We start from the raw sequence: 9,158 nt of genomic DNA, 5'->3' as shown, positions 1-9,158 counted from the left end.
CATCTGAGAGCTGCCGCTGTACCCGTCGCAGAGCCTCCACCTACTGGCATGATACGTTATTGCTCCCAAAAGGGAGAGAAGATCAACTTACTGTCTACGACAAAGCGAAACCCGGACTCCGACTGCACAAGAGAGCTGCACTTTATTAGACACACACAACCACAGCAAGTATGTACAAAAGGAAGCAGGTTCAACTGCCAGTCTTCTCACAGAAAAAAAAAGAAAAATCACATTTCTCACAGAATATCATGGCATCCGCACTGATAAATGAGAATGTCCAGTATCAGTAGGTATTTATATAGATCTAAAAAAAAATGTATTGTTGATTATGTCACGCTACTCTACAAGTGGGAGATCGTAATTGGTGGGGTTTTCTGGTGAAGGTGCGTTGAAGCGTTCCTGGATCGTTCGGGATTGTTGGGAACACTCCTCACTCTTAGCCATCATCACCGTAGCATCACTGATCACAGTGAGACTGAACATGCCTGTGTCACAGAAAGATCCAAAATAAAAAGGTCTGGTTCTCTACCGTTGTGAACCTTGAAAGTGGTACACCGCTTTTTCTATCTCGCTCTGTTTTTTAAGAAAACATGTAGACAACACTTTTCAACTGCACCGTGCGATTGCTTGACGATATTTCATGCATTGTTTTATAATATACCTTTGTAATCCATCATCTTTGAATGAATATAACGTAATTTTGGACATAATATTTTGTTGAACTTTCTAGGAATTACTCAGTCTATTTACATATCATTTTGTTTTGTTTTCTTCTCGATGCCAAGAGTTTGGAACATCCAGACATTCATGTCAGAACCTCATACAGTTCTGTACACACCACAGACAGCAGGTCAAACAATGCACATATGTCTCTTTCATTTATTAAAAACAGAACCAAACACGTCTCAATAGACGAAGATTATGATGATGAAGAAAAAGCTAATGTTCCATATCTATCCGCGTTACGGGGCTCTTGGTTTGTCATTGAAACCTAAATGACCTATTCAATGCTCAGATCCTTCTCCGTTAATAACTTTGGGCCATACTGATGTAATACCAGTAGAGGGGTTTCTAGTATGGGCTATTCATTTTAGCCAAAGGTGAAGAACACATCAGTCAGGTATAGGGAGCGCTATGTAATACAAATACTAGGACAGAGACTAGAAGAGGACTAAGTAAACCAACAGAAGTTACAAAGAAAAGGCACACCCCTAAGAACAGGTCTAGGTACAGCTCCTCTTACCTCAAAATGAATGTTAGCTAGTGGAGGCCTGGGAGCAGACATTGTACTGGACCAGCTCAGGGGCAACCTCTCCCTTAACATACCAGTAGCATGGGCCAGCAGGCCAACAAAAGAGGAAACTCACACAACTGTTAAAAATAGTGCTAATAAAAATATCCCAGAATTAAAAATGAGCTCCACTGTATATTACATACCTGTCCTGTCTTCTATACAGATAAATATTTTCAAATCAATATAAAAATGTTCTGCTTATGAATAAATAATTTGCTAATGTGAACTACATTATCTCTCTTGAAGAATTGAAAACTGTACAAAATGCCTACTCATATAAATCCCCAAAAGAGGATGATTTAAATTGTACATTATAATAATTTAATCCAGACCTATGTGTCACACTTTCCTCACAATTATATTAATATCATACACAAACATCTTAACGAAGATATATTTATATATGTATAATTATTTTACTTTTCATTTCAAGTTTGCATGAACTATCTCTCTGATTGCCAGGGGCTTTCACTACAAGTGCCTACACTCTCTTCTCCTCATCCCCACTACCAATAAACCCCTCCAAGACTCAGCCATATTGAAATCTCCTGTCCAATAACACTAGTGCTATGGTGACTCAAAAAAGCATTGTCACGCAGTCTTGGGGTTCTCGTCTTGGACTTTCCTGTGTAAAAGCAGCAAAGTGTGAATACCTCCCGCACTTCCTCCCCATCACCCTGCCAGACGCAAAAGCAGCGCTGGGAGTTATGGATTTGAGTGTGGAGTTGAATGAGTAAGTGAATTTCTTTCATTTGGCTTTCACTTCGTAAAACCCAGGGCTTGATTCCTGCATTGCTACAGTGCAGCCAGCGTGAGGCTTAACTAACTCGCTGTGCCGTGAGCTTGCCGTTTCCTCGCTGACAGAACAGAGGGTGTGCTTATTGCAATGCCACGGCCACATTCTGACACACTCTCGTGTACGTGTGTGTGTGTGTGTGTGTGTGTGTGTGTGTGTGTGTGTGTGTGTGTGTGTGTGTGTGTGTGTGTGTGTGTGTGTGTGTGTGTGTGTGTGTGTGTGTGCGTGCGTGCGTGCGTGCGTGCGTGCGTGCGTGTGTGTGGGCCAATATGTTCCCCTTTGTTCTGATCTTTACAACCATGTGTTGTCGGAGCCGCTGATGTGATTTGGGCCATCATACCAAGGTTCCTCGGCCTGAAAAACACAAACGTGCACATAATCTGTACTGCTATAAGCCTGCAAGAACAGTATTTTCCAGAGGGTTCATGCAGATAGGTCCACTCTGTGCTCTCATGGGGAAATTGCAACATTGATCATTTTGTGCAGTGGGAACCTCTTCCCAGAAGGGTTTGATTCATAGACACATCTCCCCCATAGGACAGCACAGATAGCAAGTTGCAAAAATTAATAGCCTTCTTAAATTCAAAAGGGTGTCAAACATTGACGTCCAGATAAACCTGTCTGTCTGTCTAACCAGCCCTTTCACACCTCATGAACCCAGTAGAGAAGAGTTAAAGCACTTTGTTATTACACCAGCCTTCAGACATGAAAACCACAACCAATCTCCCCACCTCAAGCTGTCTGCACTTGACACCGGCCTCTTTCACAAGCAATTGTTTTCATCTCAATGCCACAAAGAATCGATTTCACGCACTTGTTTCCTGAACAGTTGAAGAATGAACTAGGACTCCACACGGCCATAACCCCCGAGGTCGCCTTGGTGACGCATCACAGAAGAAAGAGAGCTTCAGAGTGTTTGCTGGCGTAAGATTAACAGCAGGGAAACCATTGACACGTCTTTGATGAAAGTGTGTTTCTATCCTTATAACACTTCCAAGCTCTTAAGTCAGCTGCGAGGAATGGAGACAGTGATCTGCGTAAGCACTCCGGTTTAAGGGGAGAACACTCATATACCCTGGAGCTGCCTTCGTACATGAACCAAATTATTCTCCGTAACATATATCACAGAACAAAAGCAGCCATTTCCAGTGGCAACTTTAATACTGCAAAACCAACAGCTGTGGGCTAAGCCCGCTTCTGTGTCGGGGGAGGTTCAGATAAACTCATCGTGGGTTTTTGTCTCGAGCAAATGCTGAAAATACACACAGGCCAAAATGAAATTCATTGTGCCGCATGTCTTGTAAATAATCAGCTAAATAATAATCAGCTCCGGGAATTGAATTGAAAGGGAATTCATTTGTGCCGTCGTTTCTCTCTCTCAAACATTCGGTTCCTTTTAACCATTCAAATCGATTACTACCTAAAGGACTGCATTACCAAACCGGTATGTGTTCATTCATGACCAGTGGTTCCACAGTCACGAAATAGAGAAATGGACAATCTAGTCAACAGTTCTGACTCAAAACAACTGGAGACTGTGCTTTTCATAAGCGGTTTGGCGGATCTCCGTCTCACCGGCGTGTCGGAGACCGTGCGTGCATCTACTGCTGTATGCCGGTGCCTGGCCACGCCAGCGTGTGTTGAGTTCAGAGTGTAATCACTGCAGCAGGGAACGCCAGTCCAAGGCAAAACCCGTCCACTGTGGATATGTCCTGATTGTCGTGCAACATTCATGTCTAAACATTCTAAATTCTTTAACGATCAATTTCAATGTTTAAATATATTTGATTTTTCCCCCTTCTTCATTGTACCAGCTCAGTCGTTAAATAACAGATCTACTGTAACATCACATTACTGTTCCTATAATGTGCTATTGTGGGCGATACAACTGTGCGCAGACTCTCAAACCAGAGGACCTCAACAAAAGCAGCTCCCTGGCCTTTTCTTCCATTGCCAAACTGCTGTGTTAATAGTAGGGCCATAGAGAACGAGGGTAAGAACGGAATCAGATGCCGGAGAGAAGAAGCCTTAAGCCACTCCAGGGATGTAGCATTAGATACACAGTGGAATGTACAGTCACATTGAATGGGAGCCGTTTCATTCATGTAAACTCTTTACAAAACAGGGAGAACTATAGCACCAGTTTCGACTTCTACACAGGCGATGCAATAAGTCTGAAATAAAGAAACGAACAAACAGAAAACGGTCTCAGAATGGAAACCACCACCTTGGTTTAGCTTTGTTTTTCTCGACAGATTCACATTGTGCCAGGTGATGGAATAAGACTGCTATAGCTCTGAACACACACGGCTACTGTACTGTACTCGTTGATTATTGCAACTCTACTCTGTATAATATAAGTCACAGTCTAGATATCACATCTACTCCACTTAGGTTCCATCCAGTAAGATTTGGCAAATGGTGCGATGATAAACTGAGGGTTCATAAAGTACTGGCACTGTTTTTCTGTCCACCCAGACCAGACCGGACCAGACCAGATCAGACTAGGCCGGATCAGACCAGACTAGACAAGGCCGGATCAGACCAGACCAGACTAGGCTGGATCAGACCAGACCAGACTAGGCTGGATCAGACCAGACCAGACTAGGCCGGATCAGACCAGACTAGACAAGGCAGTGGGAGGGAGTGGAGGCCGAGGTCCATCTTTGAGCTCTCTCTCTGGGGGTCTGGGGAACTGTCAGTACTACTGAGTGGGAGAGCCAGAGAGGAACCACCATCAACTCTTGTACTGTATAATTATAGATATGTGAAGATTCTGGCTTCTGGACTGAGACCAAGGGCAGCAAAGTGCCACTCAGAAAGTCAACTCTGGGGAACTCCCCACGAATATGTGTTGCTGCATGTGACTCTTGGAATTGAGGGTAGAGGGCGGGGCTAGTGTGTTTGTTTTCCTCTTCATTTTTGGCATGTGATGATGCTTTGATTGCGCTCCTCCTCTTCCTCCTCCTCCTCCTCCTCTCATCCATCCTCTTGTACTTCACTGTGAGTTGCTAGCGGAGACAGGTTTAGGCAGGGTCTTGCTGCCACGTTCCTTGTAGCTGTTGGAGCCGGAGTACTGCAGGCTGCGGCCGCTGGGCTTGAGCCCCATGGAGGAGAGGTTGAGGGAGGTCAGAGGGGTCGGGGAGGAGGGCGAGGAGGAGGGGGTGGAGGTGGTGGAGGTGGGGGAGGTGGAGGAGGAGGAAGAGGAGGTGGTGGTTGAGGTGGTGGTGGAGTTGGAGGAGCGGCCGTTGGGCAGGGGCAGGGAGGAGGCGCGCTGCTGCTCGCGGAGGAGGCGGTGTTGGCGGAAGGTGGAGGAGAGGAGCAGGGCCTCTGCGCTCAGGCTGGAGGCTGATAGGCTGGCGGCTGACAGGCTGGAGGCTGACAGGCTGGCCAGCAGGGCTTTGGCCTGGCTGGAGGAGACTGTCAGGGAAGACAGCGCCCCCTCCTGTGGATACTTCCTCAGACCCGGGGCGAACACAGTTGAGGCCGAACTGGAGGAGGACAGGCGGCCGGAGAAACTGGCAGCTTTGGTGCCTGACAGGAGGGGCTCAATACTGCTGCTGCTGTTCCCATGGGCCTATGGGTCAGACCCAGGGACAGACCAGGAAGAGGAGGAACAGGAGGAGGAACATGGAGAATTGGGGAAAATTGGAAAGGTTTCAGGGGAAAAAAGAGAAATGAAAACAGAGTACAGTCATATAGTTGGTAGTGGTCCCCTTCCAATCACACAGACATGCACACACACAAACATACAGAACACACACGCAAACACACCAAGGGGAGAGTGGTAGAAATCTTGTGCATTGTGGGGTCAATGTAGGACATGAGAGGGTACAGGAGTCAGAGACTGCTAATACCCATGTTATGCCAACAGAGGGTAGGGGGGCTTAAGGGCGTGGACTAGGAGTAGCAGGGGATGGGGTGGGGGTCAGATGTAGCTCTGTAGTCAGATGGTTGGTGCTGAGGAGGAGTCTGGAGAGGACAGGCACGGGCTGGTCCCTCACTCACTGTGCAGGGTCAGAGGTCACAGAGGCGCAGGTGGAGGGGCGGGCCGGGTGGTACAGGATGGCCCAGGAGGATCACACAGGTGACAGGGTGGTGGGTGAGGTGGTGGTGGCACCCCAGGAACAGGTGGTGTAGAGAGGCACAGGCAGGGTGGGGTGAGGGAGGAGGGGTGAGAGGTGGAGTGTGAGGGAGGAGGGGTGAGATGAGAACAAGAGACAAACACAGGAAATTCAGGTTAGTATCAGCTGATGTTGATGCTAGCCAAGAGTGCCAAATACACAGAATGGGACATTACATCTTTTTTTTTTGTATTATGATACCAACAGTCTGAAGTGAAAATGTAACAGAAGTGTACAGGGGTTACACTGCTGTTGTCCGTTACGGTTTTGACCGTTTTTTTAATGGCCGTCCGAGTCATTAAAAATGCAAAACACATCAAATGAACAGCATCACGCATATTCCCCTTTGTGTGTGATGCTAGAGTACACCAGTAGATGACACTGTGTTGGCAGTGGGACATTGTGGTAACGCTGTACACATTATACAGTACAGGGGTGTATTCTCTGTAAATGCAGTCTGCCAGCACTCTCTCTCATAGAGGAAGGCTGGAGGCGAGTGTCAGTGCCAGGGCATGGGCAGAAGACAGGCAGTGCCAAACGCTAACAGAGCTATGCCAGAGCACGGGTGTGTGAGGGTCCCCTACTCTGTGATCAGTCCTACTTCGGTGCCACTGGCTGATGACACCTGTCTAGACATCTGTGCTTGTGGCTGGGGGATGAGAGGAAGAGTCTGATGTGACTATCCCAACTCTGTATCATCAGTCAGACAGACACTGGGAGAGAGAAATACCAGGTTTTATATCAAAGGCCATTGTTTATTTAGAGGTGACTTTGATTAAATCCAGGATTGCAAATCATTTGCTCTTGAATAACTCTTGTACATAAATATGTCAAAAGTTCTCTTCCACAAGGCAACCCACTATTTCTAAGAGGTTTCTACTCTGCCCTGCATGTTGATTGGTTGGAGGGTGTTAGTGTGGAGACAGAGGGGATTTGGTCTGTGTGGTTGGTCGGACAGCAGGTGCGTGTTGTGTGGCCTGTGAGGCTTTAACCTGCTCTGTTGGCTGCTGCTGTCTGCCCCCAGAGAGAGGGGCTGTTCCTTCTGCATGAGGACACCCTCTCTCTCTTCTCTCTCAAGCCTGGCTACCGCAACATTTATTCCGCTCTGTGAGTGTGGTAAGATAGCCTCCTCTCATCTCCAGAAGCTCACAGCTGCCTGCCGAAAGACTGTGTCGTGGGACTGTCCCCCCCCCCCCCCACCACCACCACCACCACCACCACGAGCCTGCTTCACAGCCAGAAGTAATAAAAGGCGAAATGGGAAATGGAAATCGAGGATTGTGGTATGAAAAGGATTCACATTGTCATGGCCTCCTTGATCTGCGCCAAGGCCAACGAACCGAAATGGTGGCTTTGAACTGTCTGTTCTTATAACAGCTCAGTGATTTAAAAAATCCTCTCATGCCTGGATGGCTCCTGGTACTGTTGCAGTGCCTAATAACAAACGGCACAACGGCACTGAGTGTCATCTCACAATGCACTGTTCAGTCTCACACACACACACACACACACACACACACACACACACACACACACACACACACACACACACACACACACACACACACACACACACACACACACACACACACACACACACACACACACACACACACACAGCACAGACAGATAACACAAATATGAAAGCTTTCGCACCACCGATAACGTCAATTCATAACACGACTGAGGATATAGGAAGATTAAAGGAAAGCGTGATGACCAGAGAGAGAGAGGGTCAATGTAAGAGTTTGGGGTCAGGGGTCATCTCTGGGGAGAAGAGATATCTTTACCTTCAGCTGTGGCTCCAGTAGAAAGGACACCCACGGTGGGCATGTCTGGGTGGGTGTGAGTCAAAACAACAGCATCAGTAGAGAGTGGGGCTACTAACTCACAACCCTATGGGGGTGGGGCTACTAACTTACAACTCTATGGGGGTGGGGAAACTAACTTACAACTCTATGGGGTGGGGAAACTAATTTACAACTCTATGGGTGTGGGGAAACTAACTTACAACTCTATGGGGGTGGGGAAACTAACTTACAACTCTATGGGGGTGGGGAAACTAACTTACTCTATGGGGGTGGGGAAACTCTATGGGGGTGGGGAAACTAACTTACAACTCTATGGGGGTGGGGAAACTAACTTACAACTCTATGGGGGTGGGGAAACTAACTTACAACTCTATGGGGGTGGGGAAACTAACCTACAACTCTATGGGGGTGGGGAAACTAACTTACAACTCTATTAGAGTAGGGAAACTAACATATAATTCTATGGGAGTAGGGCTCCTAACATATAACTCTATGGGAGTAGGGATACTAACTTACAACTCAATGGGAGTGGGGCTACTAACTTACAACTCTATGGGGGTGGGGAAACTAACAACTCTTTGGGGGTGGGGCTACTAACTTACAACTCTATGAGTTGAGGAAACTGACTTACAACTCAATGGGAGTGGGGAAACTAACGTACAACTCTATAGGAGTGGGGCTACTAACTTACAACTCTATAGGAGTGGTGAAACTAACTTACAACTCAATGGGAGTGGGGAAACTAACTTACAACTCAATGGGAGTGGTGAAACTAACTTACAACTCAATGGGAGTGGTGAAACTAACTTATAACGCTATGGGAGTGGGGCTACTAACTTACAACTCAATGGGAGTGGGGAAACTAACTTATAACGCTATGGGAGTGGGGCTACTAACTTACAACTCAATGGGAGTGGGGAAACTAACTTATAACGCTATGGGAGTGGGGCTACTAACTTACAACTCAATGGGAGTGGTGAAACTAACTTACAACTCAATGGGAGTGGGGAAACTAACTTACAACTCTATAGGAGTGGGGCTACTAACTTACAACTCAATGAGAGTGGAGAAACTAACTTATAACGCTATGGGAGTGGGGCTACTAACTTACAACTCAATGGGAGTGGGGAAAC

The 9,158-nt window shown here is 46.8% G+C and overlaps 2 protein-coding genes across 3 annotated transcripts in view; both read right to left on the bottom strand.

Moving 5' to 3' along the window:
• Positions 1 to 123: 123 nt before the first annotated feature.
• On the bottom strand, positions 124 to 5,894 carry LOC135555254 (uncharacterized). Its single transcript, XM_064987566.1, has 2 exons — positions 5,865 to 5,894; positions 124 to 5,667 (listed from the first exon to the last, which is right to left on the bottom strand). Exons 1-2 carry the CDS (start codon positions 5,892 to 5,894, stop codon positions 5,089 to 5,091), a joined length of 609 nt encoding a protein of 202 aa, XP_064843638.1. The 3' UTR covers positions 124 to 5,088.
• srcin1a (SRC kinase signaling inhibitor 1a) overlaps positions 5,661 to 9,158 on the bottom strand; it is a 101,244-nt gene continuing 97,746 nt past the window's right edge. For both annotated transcript variants that reach the window (XM_064988363.1, XM_064988362.1), the window contains one exon: positions 5,661 to 6,097. In XM_064988363.1, the coding sequence (XP_064844435.1) occupies positions 6,095 to 6,097 (3 nt within the window). In that variant the 3' untranslated portion in view covers positions 5,661 to 6,094. The remainder of the gene's footprint in view (positions 6,098 to 9,158) is intronic.

The sequence above is a fragment of the Oncorhynchus masou genome, chromosome 15, assembly GCF_036934945.1.
Source record: "Oncorhynchus masou masou isolate Uvic2021 chromosome 15, UVic_Omas_1.1, whole genome shotgun sequence".
In the NCBI taxonomy this organism is placed as follows: domain Eukaryota; kingdom Metazoa; phylum Chordata; class Actinopteri; order Salmoniformes; family Salmonidae; genus Oncorhynchus; species Oncorhynchus masou.
Note: the sequence above shows the minus strand (reverse complement) of the source record. Positions and strands in the feature narration are given on the sequence as shown.

Bases quoted from the DNA above. Each gene is read 5' to 3' on its own strand.
- LOC135555254 (XM_064987566.1), bottom strand. From the start codon at position 5,894: ATGCACAAGATTTCTACCACTCTCCCCTTG. The intron at 5,668-5,864 runs GTGTGTTTGCGT...TCTGACCCATAG, and splicing joins TTTCTACCACTCTCCCCTTG to GCCCATGGGAACAGCAGCAG.